This window comes from Wasmannia auropunctata, unplaced genomic scaffold, assembly GCF_000956235.1.
Source record: "Wasmannia auropunctata unplaced genomic scaffold, wasmannia.A_1.0 LD335998.1, whole genome shotgun sequence".
NCBI lineage: Eukaryota > Metazoa > Arthropoda > Insecta > Hymenoptera > Formicidae > Wasmannia > Wasmannia auropunctata.
Genome location: NW_012026892.1, coordinates 1,296,820 through 1,313,449, shown reverse-complemented (window position 1 = coordinate 1,313,449; position 16,630 = coordinate 1,296,820). Strand labels below are relative to the sequence as shown.

Below are 16,630 nucleotides of genomic sequence, written 5' to 3'. Positions count from 1 at the left end.
ATTAGGAATTGAATTTTATATTTTATTCATTTCTCATAAGTTCTCAGATTCAAGAATACAATCAGCTTTTTATCATTTATATCATGATTTTCTTATATATTTCACAGTTGCTTTAAAAATAATACACATACAATGCAGATTGTAATTTTTTTAACGTTATTCTTATTATTTTTTGTATTTAAAATGTCAAGATAAAGAGTCATCAGAAAATTAATATTTTATATGTTACAGATACGAAACATTTCACTTCCTAATTTTATATAAGAAAATATATTAGGAGTCACAGTAAAATTTGAAATATTTTTATAAAATTGATTTTTAAATGGCATTGCACCTTTATTTTAAAATTCACTTTATCTTATAAATAAATATTGAATGTAATTGGTCGAAGAATATTACATTCGTTGTGAATCGGGAAAATATATTAAATTTTAAAACAACTTGTGTATACATGTTCAAAAAGATATATTTTATAATTTTATATATTATATTTAAAAAACTTATATAGTCGAATTTAATGATCCCCAACACAATAATTGAACTTATATTTAGCTTAAGGTTTTACGATAAAGTAGTTAATCAACCAACAGTATAATAATTATAATGTGAGAATAATATTGTACCATGTTCCAGCTATGAATGTATATTTGAAAATCTAAAGAGCTTAGTAGTACACTTTATTTTTTCAATACGGATTCAAATAATATAGCTATTTGTTCGTCGTTTAATAATAATTTTTCAAGCCCCTGTAAACACTGTTGAAATCTATGAGGAAATTTATTAACTCATAAACATAGATTCAAGAGAATGACAGAAAATTAAACAAATAAGTTAGAATATCTTCCAAATCAAATCGACGACAATTCCATTCAATTGATATATGAGGCACTTGTTTACAAAATGGTAGAGATTTTGTAATGTAATTTCCGTCAGGTAAATATAGTGTTGTAAATTAGCATTTTTTCGAATTTGCTTGAACTTACGTCACTATTTTTGTCTGAACTAACTTATACATATAGACACCGAGACAATTTGAAAGGACGTCGTAGACACGCGCTTCAAAGACATTCGAATCTGCTTTCTTTGGAATTTTTGCATTGTGCAGTAAACGTTCTACTGAAGATAAAGCTGAACTTTTAATTAAATTGATTTTCTAACTATTACAAATGTACTTCAATTTTTGAACATGTGAGAGAATAACCAGATAAATATATATGTTTAACAGTTAGAATATTAAAATTTACGTGGAATACATATCACTTAAATTTTATGTTTAAGTTGCATTCGTCGGTGTATGCTTTGACATATAGCTTTTTCGTTATTATTGTAAAACATTCTTGTGTCCCTCTGAATGTAAAACATATTTTTGAGTAAAAGAACGCATTTCTCATGAGATTTAAATAAATATTGCAAAACGTTATGGAGGAGATCGGCAGTCCCGGTTGCGGTCTCTTTCTTTGCATCATACACTTAGCCTATTATAAGTCTACATTTGATCATAATTACATGATTGCTCCTTAGTTAATGTTCTATTGTATTGCGTAACATTTTAAACAATTATATACATTCTCGTCATAAATATAAATTATTGTACACTAGATATTTATACTTACATATCCAGTATAAATATTGATATTTTGAGCAGTTCACCTATTAAGCAAAATGTGGCAAAAGTGATTCTTACTGGACAACATATCTAAATAAAGAAGAAACTTATTTTTCTGCGCACCGTGAATTTCGATGACAATTCTAAAACTTAAAGAGGCAGATAAATCCTTATTAATTACATGACAGGCCAAAGTTAACTTTTGCTAAACCGCTTGGCGGAGAGAAGGGAAGAAAGACCGACTTGTGTGGTCTTCTTTGGCAAACATTGGCATTCTTCGCGCCGCTTTTAGCAAAACTTTAAATTGGACTGTCGATAAAAATTAGTATTGGCATTCTTATTTATTTTTACAATTTCACTCTGCGATAGAAGTTACGCTTCACTTTATCAAAAATATGTATTGATTGTACATTATTTAATCGGCCGTAATAGACCGAAGATATCTTACTGTAACGTTAATTCTGTACGTCTGACGTCACTTACATATGTATGTTTTTTCAATTTTCAGTTTGTTTTTGCCATGCTACAATAAATTCTCATTAAGGCTCCTTTGACGCAAGCAATTTCTCTGGCGTATCGTGATACAATAATTGCCGTTAAGTACAATAATCGTTTTCAAGGTAGGATAATTTGGCTTTGTGCGTTATTTTCATTTTGGAGAACCGACAAGCAATACAATTGTATCATGAGTCGCGTGATGCATGCACAAAAGAGACATAACAGGAAAGAATTATCAATGCTAATACATTGTTACTAATGCTAGATTACTTTATTTACATGATCGGCTAACAATTTATAAAATCAGGTAATACGTGATCTTTTCCTCATACACACAGGTCAAGTAAACGTAATGCCTAGGCACTTTTGTTGTAAAATGCAAAATTTTTGCATTTTTTCCAGACAACTTGAACCCGCATATCGTTAAAGTCCTCTGAAAAAGATAGAAGCACTTTAACGAATACGGAGTGTGTCTTCTTCGTTTTTTTCGTTCGGATGAGGTATGAACTCAGGGTCGGTAATGCGACGTGATACGCATTCACGCTATACGCCATCAATCGCGTATCAATATTACATCACCACGAATTATAATGAATTAAAATTAATTTTCTTATTTAATTAAACATTTTTATAAAAAAAATTCTCAAATATATTAAATTATTTATAACAATATATAATTCTGGCTAGTGGTATAATATTGAACACGAAAAAGCACTTTCTTCGATTGTAACCCCTGCATTCGATTTATAGCTGAATTCAAAAGAATTATACCAGCCGTTCCCGTCCGGAATAACTCATAAATATTTATAAAATCGATCATTCGCCCTTTGAATCTTCGTTCTTCGCGATGCTATTTCATGCGGTTGATGACCAGATCCGCCATAAGGATCAGAGCCTTCTGATAGGGACTCTTAGTCAAGGACTGCGCGATCTTGTTGGCCTCCACGCAGTGTTTCTTCGCCAAGAATCTTGTCTGCTCGAGACCATTGGACTTGTGCACCAATTCGAAAGCTTTCTCAACGTCTCCGGGTTCTTGGAAACGGCGCATAATCATTGCATTCAATTCTGGATACTGCAACAGTCGACGTAACGATACCGATTAAGAATCTTGTCCATAAACGGACGTTGAAAAAAAAAATCTATCCACATGTCTAACATGTATAACGTGCCTAGTAGAAAGAAAAATTGTAGTACAACTAATAAGGAAAAGATTTCTCGTGTCGCGGTTTACCGAACAATTTTATATTATATACTAACCCGTTCGCAAGCAAAGAGCACCGGGGCTGTGGCTAGACCGAGTCTAAGATCGGCGGCCGTAGGCTTGCCCATGGCTGTTGAAGAAGCCACAAAATCCAGAAGATCGTCCACCAATTGGAAAGCCAAGCCAACGTTCCTGCCATATTGGAAGGCCATCTCTATCGTGTGGTCATCGACTTGGGAAAGAATGGCGACCTAAGATAGTAATTAACAGTTATTTACACGTCTTGGACAACGAAGAAATGACAGACTTCGTACATGCAATTGCTGATTACGGACTCACCGCTTTCAAGCAATTGGCAATTAAGCTCGCTGTTTTTCGATATGTCTTCGTGAGATAATGTGCGAACCTCTCGTTTTCTGTTTCTTTGGAACCAAGCTGCATGAATTCGCCTTGCACCAAATCAGCGACAACCTAAATTAGTGCGACGTAACGTTTAACTTAGCTTTATTTAATGTGCTATTATGTTCCAATTGTCTCCTTTGTATTGTCTTTATTTGTCGATTGTGTCTCTAGTTTGAGATAAAATTTATTGCAACTCATAATCTCTAGACGTCTTAGGTATCTCGGCAATTAAATCTTTTATTAAATAATTAAATATTAAATTTTGTGTGTGACTTAATACGTCTTATTGTTAGAAGCTTTATTTACAAAAATATTTAAATGGTAATTAAATTGTAATTTAATAATATGAGCGCGATTTGACTGAAGGTATAAATTCTCAGTGACTACAAATTGAAAATTCTGTCGTCGACAAGTGGAAAAAAATAGATTTAAAAAATTGTATTAAAAGCGCAATCAAATAATTTACCTGACTGACGGTAATGGTCACATCATTATTCTTGATTTTGGAGAGCATTATGCAGGCGACTGACAAGATGTAATTTCCTGCCATAGCCACCTAAGAACAAAGCAATCACTTAAGATCCTGCTGTCTTATCCTGCTGTCAGATAAGCAATTAGCGTCCAAGCTGCATTGTATCCTGCTTGGTCATGTCTTTTCATGTCCAGTTTCGTACAGTAGCATATAGAAATCATGCCAAACGGTCTTGATCCAACCATGGTGTGGTATTTATTTTAGTAAGTAACATTAAGATAGTGATACCGCAATCAAAAGATAATTTGTATACTGAATTTTTTAATTTCTGAGTCGTTTTTACGTTAGCGAAGTATTTTTGAATGTCAAAATTATGTAATACTTCCGAGTTATAACAGTTCGACAGCTCGACATGTACTAAAAAAAGTATGCGTCGTCATTGCACCGACAAAGTATTGTCTTTAAGTCTGTAAATTAAATTAAAATTACGTTTATACATCTCGTCAATATTAAAAGACACGAAGAGTGACGTAAAATTCTGATTCAACAAAACCGCTTCGCGTGGTTGCTCATTACGTTAACTTGCCGTCAACAACAAAGTCGACGTGGTTCTCCGCGATTACAATCTGAACATAGTTCCCTTTCACTGGACATTCTTCAAATCGAAGCCAAATGGTTTCGAGAAGGCGTCACGCAACTTGGACGCGCATTCGATTCAGCATCTAATCTCTTTTTATTTTAATTCCAACTTTAAGAGAAATTTATACTCTTAGACCGTTATATTATCTAACGATAAATTCTTGATAAATTCTTCAGCATTTCAGAACCGCAAATGGTAATCGACGTGATTTAAAAGCGTAAGAAACAAGATGTATGTAATGTATAAAATTCATAAAAATTATTATTAGGCTTAAAATCACGTCCAGTGCTCGAAAATGTCAATATTAATTTATTCTATATTAAATACACATATCGGTTGCTATTTACTCCTATTAAAACGATATATCTTATTTTGCTTGTTGAACCTAAAAAAGCACCTCAGATAGACGTGAGGTGCTGAATGGAAAGCGATTGAGATTCAAATCGATATAATGTTAGAAATTTTATGTTACGATAGATCAGAGACAATGCTGAACGAAGTTTCGCATTAGGTGTACCTACACATTCGGTCTATCACTCTGCGGTCAGTAGTTGATGTGAAATTGTTGATGAACACATCGCGCTTATAACGTGCGACGCGCCGAAACCGCAACATCTCGACGGCTCTTAATGACCGCGGCAATTACTATGTCGCGCGCGTTGATTTCTAAATTTCCTCACACATCGAATTCTAAAATCAAGATACATTTTAGATATTATTGTACCTTGATTTTAAAATTACTTTTTATTTTTTCGTTTTGTCCAACTTTAACTGCGTTCGAGGAATATCCTATATATATCAGCGCTATTTATGTCATTTTATATTTATCAAAATTTATAAAACAAGGACACTTTACACTATTACCTGACGCGACAGCGTAATAAATGGCCCACTCTCTAAACGCAAGTCTTTAACTGATCTTCATGGCTTGCCTAAAATTTCAACACTGTATTTTAACTTTGGCAAGGTTTGCGATAAATATTTTCAAAAACTTCCGACACCGTAGAATTTCAGTAGAATTTCTCTAAAAGTTTTTGCTATTTCATAGTTGAGCATGATTAAACTATTTTTTAGTAAATATATAAGCTCATTATTTATTTGGCTGTTAATTTACGGTTTGAACAAATTTATTTCGAATAGATTAAAGAATCTGCACGAAAAGGTTTCGCGTCCGCGATAATTCCGGAACATTTGTACGGAGAGGCGCGATAAGAATCTTCCGGATCTTCATCTTCGACAATGTTTTGACCGGGTAGAGCGACTGACAGTAGATTGTTTCGTGTGACAACGCCTAAGCCGATGAGTGACTCAACAAACGGCTCGTAATTTCGAGTTTCACATCCGGCATCGGAGATGCGCTGCCTTATTTTCACGCATCTTAGCCGCGGTAACCGAAAGACACCTGGTTAGGGTTTTCCCTCCGGGAATAGCACGCGCGTTTCGTGCGCCGGCAACACTTTCCTTGCAATTACACAACGTGGCCGACGGTTCCGCTAAAGAAACATGAATCAGTGCTGAAAAGCAGTGGTCCACCTGCAAGACTCATTAATTCCGGCTAATGTTATCTCTCTTGAGACAACTTACAATCGTATTACGGTATTGTTGTAGAATATTCGCTGTGGGGTTTAACGAGATGAAGAATCGAAAGTAAGCATCATCGCGCACTTCAAAAGTCGTTTGCACAACGTGTATATTTACGAATATTAAGGATAATAAATCATATAAAATATGTCCAAAACAGAGAATAAAATATTCTTTCAATCTATTATATTAATATATCTTTTTAAAGATGTATTAATAATAATATTACTTCCAGTAATTAACGTCAGCAATGCCAGGCGAAAAAGACCTCGCATGTCACGATTTTATCTCTTTCAAACATATTCTGATTTGCAGTCGTTTATTTTCGAATTTCGCACCTGACTCAATGGCTTACATTCAAGCCACTTCATCACGTAACCCTATTACTGGTAGGTGTAACTCGAAGATAATTATTATATTTACTGCAGCAAGAGTTCTCGCGATTAGCAGTACGTTAATGTGCGAGAGCCTGTTACACAATTCACCGGTTCAAACATCTGCGCCGTCCTCGCGCAGCGAATCCCCGATGCAACAAAAAAAAAAACGTCGGAACTTTCGTGACCACCGCCGTTGGGCTTTCCATTCCTCTGAACAGCGTTAATTCCATCGTACGTCAAGGTTGTAACACTTTTGAAGCTTCCTCGTAATATTTGCGCGCGCTATTCATAAGAATCCGTCATGCAAATTGCATCGCGTCATAAATGTTTACATTCACCGATTTTTACTCCTCCGCCCAACTTGATTCGATGTTTCACAGTACCTCTCGATGCGCCTGTCCCTAACAACAGGTGCCGACGAATTGCAAAGGAATTACAAGAACGCGCTATTTTCGTAAGCCCTTGACCTCAATTTTCTTACGCGATCGTAAAACGGATCCTGCCTCTCGTCTCACGATTATGCGCTTATGTTCCACGTGAAAGCTAAGGAGTGCCTGGGAACTTCTGCAGAAATATAGTTTGGCCTTTATCATAAATGCTCGCAGTCGTAAGCTGTCGTGTTGCATTTCACAACAGCAGCTTACATACGGCGACGATTCACATTTATCGCGCGACACGTATCTACAATATACAAACGCATCGAGTTAGAGACATTAAGGCGACAAGTTTCATTACAAAATTGTAATGTTGCAAGATCGACGATCCAAGATAAGACATATGAGCAGAAGAATGGGAAGTGAAGCTTCAATACCCTAGCTTCGTGTGACGCTGTTTACAGAACGTATATCGTAAATTACATTCTTTTACATAATGCAATGCAATAGTGTTGCATTAATAAATTTAAAATTTTTAAGAAATAAATTTTATTCGGAGAATTCTCATTTGAATTTAATAAAAATTTAAATACGATTTTCTTTTTAAGTAATTTCAAATTTTTTTCAAGGAATTATAAGTTAACACTTCGAACAAACGAACGAAAAAAACATAGTTATATAAAAGTAATTTAATTTAAATCAACAGATTTTTCTTCATTAAACAGAGAGACCAATCTTAAAAAGAAAAAAATCTCGCGCTACATTCCCACAAAGAAATCGTAGCTCTTTCGAAAAGAACTTTTTAAGGCACTTCGTACACGAGTAGTAGAAGGGAGGAAGAAAGTAACGATCGCTAGTCAATAGCCTCGCGCGTTCTTGACCTAGCACTGTTCCATCGCGCTTTCATTTCACTTACCAGTGCACATACGCACTTGTGTAATGTCGATAGTAAATGCAGCTCAATCATTCGCGACGCCGATCGAAAGCTAATTAATAAATATGCTTGGAAATATGTCTCGCAGCTAGCTATGGAAAAGCGCGCGAATGAAATTCGAGCGATTGCGAAAGTATAAGTAATACGTCGTATGTTAATCGTGCATTTGAGAGTTGAGTTTTTCGTTCGCGTCACCGCGTGTGTCGCCCACCGCGTCGCGTTCCAACTGTCGATTTCTAATACATGTAACTTCAGCGAGTTTGATTGAACAGCGGCCGCTTTCGAAATAGTTTTACAGCGTTTAGTTTACCCTGCCGGATAATGCTCGATTCAATTTTCCTATATTCTATTCCTTGGTGTCCTTGGCGCTACCGAATTTTTCACATTTACAACAACGACACGCGCGCGACGCGCAAGATCCGCTTCCGGTTCCCAATCTAGAAAGCAAAGGCCGCCGCTTGGTCATGAATCGCATTAGCCTCTTTCTTCCTTCACTATTTTAGAGAGAGAGTTTGAGTTTCCAGCGTCGTCGCATCGCTAACCACCGTCGCAATGGTCACTTTCAATACGATTTTTCAATACAAAGTATCTTTTTTTTACTTTTTATATATATTTATATATCTGAATGTGTATTTTTATATTTTACATTTTCCATATTTTTTGCATGAACGAAATAAGACAGAACAGTTTCGAGATATCGATAGATGTGACGTGTGAAGAACCATGTCGATCATGTTTGCGAATCGGAAATTAGAATGCAACTTACCTCCTTTTGACTCCAAACGACATTAACTGATGGCTTGCCACGACGGAAGTCTGACTGGTCGATCACATCGTCGTGCAATAAAGAAGCACTATGGATCATCTCAGCGATCATCGCTATTTGTCGCTGCGAGTGCAAGAGAACACTGAAAAAAGAAAAAGTCTCTCTGTTATAAAATAAATCATTCGTACAATTATTTATCGCGATTGCATAAATTAATTTTAATTGTGAATAATTTTTTACAAATTAATTACTTATTTATAATAATTACTTATATATCTTTCATAAGTTTCATAGCGATAAAAACATGCAAGCAAAGTTAAAGTTATTAAATGATTTTTCAAATTAATGTCCATATTAAAATTGAGACTTGCGACATTTTTTCGAATATCTTTTAAATTGTTTAATTAAAAATCCATAATACGGATCCATAACTTATACAAGCTAAAATTATTAGACTAAAAGTATATACATATACTTTAGTTTAGAATTTTTTTTAATTTTTTAATCAATTTTAAAGTCCTCCAGTAGCGCTTAAAGTTCTTAATGAGAAATTCCTTCGGGCATCACTTCACCAATAAATTCAGCGTGGAAAATTATCCTGTTTAAGATAAACAAGAAGAAGATAAACAGTTAAACCATTTGTTTCAGTCTAATAATTCCAGCGCCTTTACACGTTTGAAATAGACTTTGACAAATCGTGAACTTGATTCGCTTTCACTTGGGGAGGAGTATCTCGAGTGTCTTAACTAATCTTTAACTATCGATACGCAACAAAGTTCGATCCGTAATGGAATCACGCCTAAAATAGTCTGACACGACGTTACGACACGCGTTAACGCGCGCTCCTCATTCACGTCTCCCCATTCATATGCATGCATATACGTAGTAGGTATGCTTGTACAAGAGACGCGGCGCGGCCGCCGCTTTCATAGATATCTCTAACGTACCACTTTGTCGACACTTTTAATGCTTTCTAAACGTCGTGAGCATACGTTTTCATACGCGCGGAGATTCACCGTGCGGCGCGCGCGTGGCGATAATAAAAAAAAAGATTCGACTCTCTCACGTGCTGCCATAATCACAAATTTTCTAACGTTTCTTCAAAGTCTCAATTAAAAAATCGATTCTTGACTATTCGCTAAATGAATAGAAGCAGAGACTGTAAGTACCTTAGCCGTTTTATATATTTATTTCAATTTTTTCATTTTTAATTATTCAAATGCATCGCCAAAGCAATGCTTTTTCTTGTATATAGTTCTCTGATTTTTCAAAAAAATTTAACGTTTTTCTAACTCAAGAGAAGCAGAGGATTACGTTTTTGCGATTTGGTTAGAAATCTATAGCTCCCGCGAACGTACAATTTATGAATGTCGTAGTCAAATCTCCTTGAATAAATATCAAAAATGTTTGTGTGTAGAAACGCGTCACCACTTACTTCCTCCCATTGTGATAATTAATAGCTCGTGCCATGAGTACGGTGAACATGGGCCGCACCGCTTTCCCCTGGCCATCGAAATAGTATGTGCTTATAGGTTGCAGCTTTTTTTCCGCGGTGCTGTTGATAAGTTCCTGAAATAACAATACACACATACCTCTGAATTAACTGAAGGATTCGCGTAAAATACAAATTAAAATCAATGGCCGCGCGAATATCGATGTAGATTTATATTATACAGGATAAAGTAAAAAAGTACAAGCACAAAGATTTCGTCTTGTAACATTGGTAGAGTTTTAATATGAAGTTTAATAGCTCGCGAGAGAAACTCGTAAAAATACAATTTATATAATATAATTTATTTTAGTGTGTCTTCATATACAAACTGATTATCATTGCAAAGATACATTAGCTCTTTAAAGTAAAACTCTCCTCAAATTAGCTGATTAAATTTTTGCGAATTCCTCACGCTCTTCTGATCCGCCGAATCCCCGTCCCGCCTTTTTTCGATGTTATAACTTGAAAATTATTTGTCAGACGAAGTGCGTAACCAGAAGAGAAACTTGCTGCTCTCGTCCTTTCGATAGTATCGGGACTCGTCTCCGCGCGATCGCGGATTAAATATGCGTCGGAGACAACTGTCTCCGTTGCAATAAACGACGAAAGGGGACAGGCGTCGATCGAGACGAGCTGCTTGGGATTCCAGGTGCGATCATCGATTGAAAGTCCCTGCTGGAATTTGGCCAAAGCCGAAAAGAACCGTGCTACCGTTCCGCAACGCCTCTCGATTTCGACGAAGTGCTTGCATCGGCGCGGCGTGGCGTCCGCTCTTGGCGCGGACTCACGCGACCGGAAGCCGATGCAGGCGGCGAACCCGGGAGGAGGTTCGATATCGCTCGGGTATCGTTACCGCTGCGCCCGCGATACTAATAGTCGATTTCTCTAACTTTCCTCAAATCAAGTGACGAGAACCAACGTTGGAAGTTACGACGGTTCGTTGAAGGCAATTTCTTTTGTTTCGTCAACGTCCGCTAATGCCCGACAATTTGTCAAATTGTTTCTTTATCTTGAGGCACAATTTTGATAATTAAGAACCGTTAATGATCCGTTTGTGTTGAAACGGTAAGATCGCGAAATTTCTGCGCGTATATAGTAAACGACAACCGCCTATATAGGAATAGTATCGTCTTCTATAGATTGCGCGAATTTCACACCGTTTGACGTATATACGCGAACGGCGCGTTTGTGAGTAAAAGTTCTCCTCTCGACCATATGCAGACCGTGAAGTCGAGCTGCTTTCGCTTGCGGGCCGGGGCGCCTTAAGCAGAGGCGCCGCCGCGTGAAAATTGCACGGCTCTTCATCAATATTTATAAACGCGCTTCTTGACGATTGTTCTTGTCACTGAAGAAATGAAAATGTCCGAGCTGCGTCAATCTACTGATTGGGAATAGCAAAATATACATAAACTGCCACGCGCGTGACTTTAGAATTGAAAACTTATTTAAAAAGTTGAATTTAACATAATTAAAACTTTAAACAAAATTTTACGACCGAATCAAATTGTAATAAATATTAAATAACAAAAGAAAAAAGTACGTTAAAAGGTAAACAACTATTTCTATTCTATAAAATCTAAATTTTTCAGATTTGAAAAAATATTTCTTTCTGAAGAAATAATATTACTTTTAAAAATAAATTCCCAGTTAGATAAATTATTGTGAGAAACGATATGTCATACATCGATTTGAAAAATTGGAGAGAAAAATAAGTAATGTACATATATATTTAATTAGAAATTAAAACTAAAAATGGAAGACTGCCTTAAGGTAATTCTGAGACAGACAGATTATCAGAATTAGGAAAAATATCGCGTGCACGACTTCACTCTGGATTAATGGAAGTATTAACGGGACTGTCATGCAAAGTCAAAGCGACTCGTTTACGCAATCTTATCTAATTACTTCTTTTTTATACATGCGTTTTTTTTACCGCACCACTGGACTCGTCTTAGGTTGGCCGGCACAATTTCACAATAGTCCAGCGTACGTAATATCGATGAAGTCAATTACATAAATAGCTGCTAAGGCGGTGTGCTGTTACTTCCCGAAAGTTTCTCGAGGCTATCCATGTGAATGACAATCGCCTCCTCGTATAGGAATGAGGATTAATAGCCTTCGATTTCTTTTATGTAACTAATTCCCATATTGCTCTTCGTGGCTAACAGCACACGCAATTGTTCGATTTTACGTAATTATTACGGTTGCCAATATTCGTGAGAATTTGGAAGAATTCTGATCTTCTACGGATTGTTCGGAATTTTAAAATGATTAAACTAATTTTCATTTTCAAAATCTGTCGACAAATACGATAGAGAATGTGGCCAAGATATTGCCACTTTATTTATCACTTTATCAGGTTTAACTTCTCCAAAAAGAAGAAAAAGAAACAAGCTGGAAGCGTAGATCCTACTTTCTAATGAAATCAAAGTAGAAAAAGACTTACCACTTGTATATCGTCGAATATATCCTTAAGATCATCTTCTACGAGTCTATAAGGATCGATTTGGTAATCGGGCAAAGATCCAGGCATCTGCGTTTGCATAGTGCTCGTTGCCCTCGCGAGACCTATCCTGCTGTCCCGCGTGTTCGTTTTGTTCTGCAAATGGAAGAAAAAAAGAAAGTTCTGTATTACGTCAAATATTGACCATAAACTTATATTATGCCATCAGAATTAACTGCGCACTATCATCGGAACAAATATTTACTATTACCGTTCAAGTTTCAAACGTCGCGGTCATCGAAATGAATATTTTTAGCGCCTTGAATATATCATAAACCTTTCTAATTGTGGTAATATATACCTTATTTAGCTAATTATTTAAATTCTAAAAGAGGAAAAGGAGTGTTCTTTAATGTATATGTCAATATTATATATTTAAAATTTTTTATTTAATAAAAAACCGAAACAGGCTTAGCAAAAAAATATCCGAAAAGAAATTAAAAATATTAAAGTGCAGATGCCAGTATTTATGATGCTATGACCTGCTGTCATTAACATTTTTAACATCAATCAAAAAGATTGTTTCAAATCGTCGTGAAAAATGTCGTATTAAATAAATCATTCGACAAGATAAAATGATAAGTGTGACGGTAGTAAATGTCGTAGTTCTCAGTATAATTATTTACCGCGCAATGTATACTGCGTGTTAGTGCGAGTAGAGATATTTCTCTCTCGGATACATGTCCGACGCAACGCATGATTTACTACTGTCGCCGGTCTGACCCTATTTGAGCAACTACTACTCTTGCAACACGTCCGTTGCCGGCGTCATAGTTCTTACCGCTCGAAAAAGAGCGCGTTAATTAAGATTCCTCATTACGTGTTTCGCGAGAAGCTGATAACTGTCCACCATCCATTCATATTTCTCTTTCTGACGAGTTTTAAAGATTATAAATACATCCCGAAGAAAACACCGCTAATCAATCTTGGAAAAAAAAGAGGTATAGAGGGAAACGTTGCCCAATTAACACCTGATGTGATAAGTTTTGGATGTTTAAAGACAAATATTTAAGATGGTGATACGTACTCAGCCGAATAGAAAGACGTCTGATAAATGTTGTATATCAGACGCTTGATTGACTTCACATTTTTCCAACGACACTTTTCAAAATGTTTCAAACGCATGCATTATATCATTTTTCACGCATTATTCACACTCACGGAATTTGACACGCAATTCGAGCGCGAATTTATTTGCATAAAGAGTTATTGACCGAGCCTATTTTTCTCTGTGGCTCTTTTTGTAGCGGTGGCACGCATGATGCAGGTGCTTACCAACACCTCGCTGTTTTCCAGCGACTCGTTCGAAGGAACGACTGCATTCTTTCGCTCTGTACACAACGATGTCCCCTTTCGTCATCGAATCTCGCGATCGATGTTCCATGATTTCTTAGCGTGCAGCGTGTCATCGGCGTGACTACACGTATAGCTACATTCTATATCGAAAATCTTTTATGTAATTGAGATAATCTCTTCTTTTCAATTTCATAATTTGTTACGCGATCACATTCGATCATTTACACGCATGCATACCGAATAAACAGGAGAAATTCTATCGTAAAAATACAACGTAACGTAATGTAAAAAAAATTTTAATTAGTTTAATCTGTTGCATTCGACAAATCATCCATATGAATATACATATATGTATGGATGATCCGTTATATTTAACAGACCATCCATACGAGAATATGGAAATTTTTGGCATACCAGAATTAATCTGAAATTTGAATTTCAAATTAAGGCATAATTTAAGCGTATTCAAAGATAATGATGAAACTAAGAAATAATCGTACTTGAATGGAAAAATTTTGTTTTCTTATAGCATAAGCAAATACTCGCGCGGTGCAACGTTTAATTTGTCAGCGAACTAATCGAGGCCGCGACAGGCAAATAACATTCGCAAGCCGTGCAGAAATATGCGCCATGTATACCGTAATGCACCTGCCGGCGATAGGCAACCTTGTGAATTTGGCCTACAAGAACCTGAAAATAATTAGTTGTTCTACGTTGCATTGATTTCCTGAGCGAGCGCGGCGTATCGCAATAACGATATAATGCGAGGCACCGTTTTTTATTGCGGCCTTTCAATCCCGCAAAAACAATGCGTGTCGTTAACCCGTTTGCGTAGTAACTCGTTTGACCCTGGAAAGCAACTTTTTTTATGGCACTTGTGCTCGCGCCAGAATGCAGCCTATAATCTCTCTTTTTCTCTCCCTTTTTTCTCCCTCCTTTCTCTCTCTCTCAATCGTTATACTTTTAAAATATATAAATACTACATTATAATTATAAATAAGAAAAAAATATTGAATGTAAGTAATCGAATTAAACATGACCGGCACAAGTAATCGAATTAAACACGACCGGAAATCGAATCCTTTCGCTTATGCCAAGATGACTTCTAAATAATGTTAAGTTCAGCAGGTCGCAGACTCACATTCTATCCAATAGTGTCTGCTGCCATATGCATAAATAAAATACACATAAAAGGTCTACTCGTAATTTTGTACATAATCTTACGTATTATTTAAATATTATAGATATAAATCGATATAAATTTCATGTTTAACGTAAATGTATATGGAGTGAATTTTTTTTTAAATTTACCCTGCAAATCATGTTAATTGTGGGACAATATAGTATTTAGGCAAATTTTACTGTGCACTAAAATAAATTTTACTATAAAATACTTATTATATTAGTGCAAATTAAAATTTGTCTAAATATTATATTGTCCCCCAATTAACATGATCCCGCAATTAACATGATTTGCAGGGTAAATTAAAAAAAATTCTCTCCGTGTATCGATACATGTATATAATGAATATCTCCATCAATATTTTATGATAATCTCATGATGTTGTATCGATGTTTCACGTTTCATTTAAAACAATTTAGTCGCCTTTTTTTCGTCAGCATTACAAATTCAAATGTGTAAAAAGTGCTTCATTTATTACATACCTATATGTGTTTGTGTGTGTGTAATTTAGTTTTTTGTGTAAAAAATTTAATATATTTAAACTAGTAAATTCATATAATTAGGCAGATATAGCGTTTTTTTTAGTGCACTTTATAAATTCAAATGTGTATAAAAACTTCCTCATTTATGTAGATTATGAGATTTAGTTTTTTGTGGAAAAAAATAACATTTAACCGCGTAAATTCATATAATTATTTATGCAGCATTATGCGGTGTTCTTTTTTTTTAGAGCACTTTTTATACACTTGGATTTGCGGTGAGGATATGCAACATTGAGCAATGAGCGTGTTTAATGCGTGTCCATGCGTGTCTGGCTATTTCCATGTGCTCGTGCACGTATACATATCCCCCGCTAATTACATTCCTGGATAACTAGCCGTAGCGGCAATAGGCAAGTTCACTGCATCTGACTTTTACTACAGGTCTCCCGCGAGTGTAACCGACGTCAAGGCTAACGCCGCAGGAAAATCACGAATTGGCAGAAAAAAAAGGAGCGCGCGAGCAACCAGCGTGAACGCGCTAAACGGTTCTCCAGCCTACAACTATGCCTAATGCCCATTACCATTGTGGGTTCACCCGGCGTATTTTCCACTCTATACGCTAATAATTACTGCCTAATAAACGCGACGTTTAATTGCGAAAAATCACTCGAGTGCAGTGGAGTAAAAAGCGAACGATGCGAACGACGAAGCGGGCGCTAACGAGCGCGTAATAGTGATTCATACAACGTGAAGTTTTTAACGCATATTTTCGGAATACTTGTAACTTTCACGCGCGCGCGAACACACGCGGTAAACGAACGGA

At 36.0% G+C, this 16,630-nt stretch overlaps 1 protein-coding gene across 1 annotated transcript in view; it reads right to left on the bottom strand.

Moving 5' to 3' along the window:
- Nucleotides 1-446: 446 nt before the first annotated feature.
- Nucleotides 447-16,630, bottom strand: part of LOC105453618 (decaprenyl-diphosphate synthase subunit 1) — a 35,347-nt gene continuing 19,163 nt past the window's right edge. The window contains exons 2-8 of the mRNA XM_011695737.1: nucleotides 12,790-12,942; nucleotides 10,287-10,420; nucleotides 8,852-8,993; nucleotides 4,174-4,263; nucleotides 3,645-3,776; nucleotides 3,362-3,556; nucleotides 447-3,176 (exon numbers count right to left, since the gene is read on the bottom strand). Coding sequence (XP_011694039.1) covers nucleotides 2,955-3,176; nucleotides 3,362-3,556; nucleotides 3,645-3,776; nucleotides 4,174-4,263; nucleotides 8,852-8,993; nucleotides 10,287-10,420; nucleotides 12,790-12,942 — 1,068 coding nt within the window. The 3' untranslated portion in view covers nucleotides 447-2,954. The remainder of the gene's footprint in view (nucleotides 3,177-3,361; nucleotides 3,557-3,644; nucleotides 3,777-4,173; nucleotides 4,264-8,851; nucleotides 8,994-10,286; nucleotides 10,421-12,789; nucleotides 12,943-16,630) is intronic.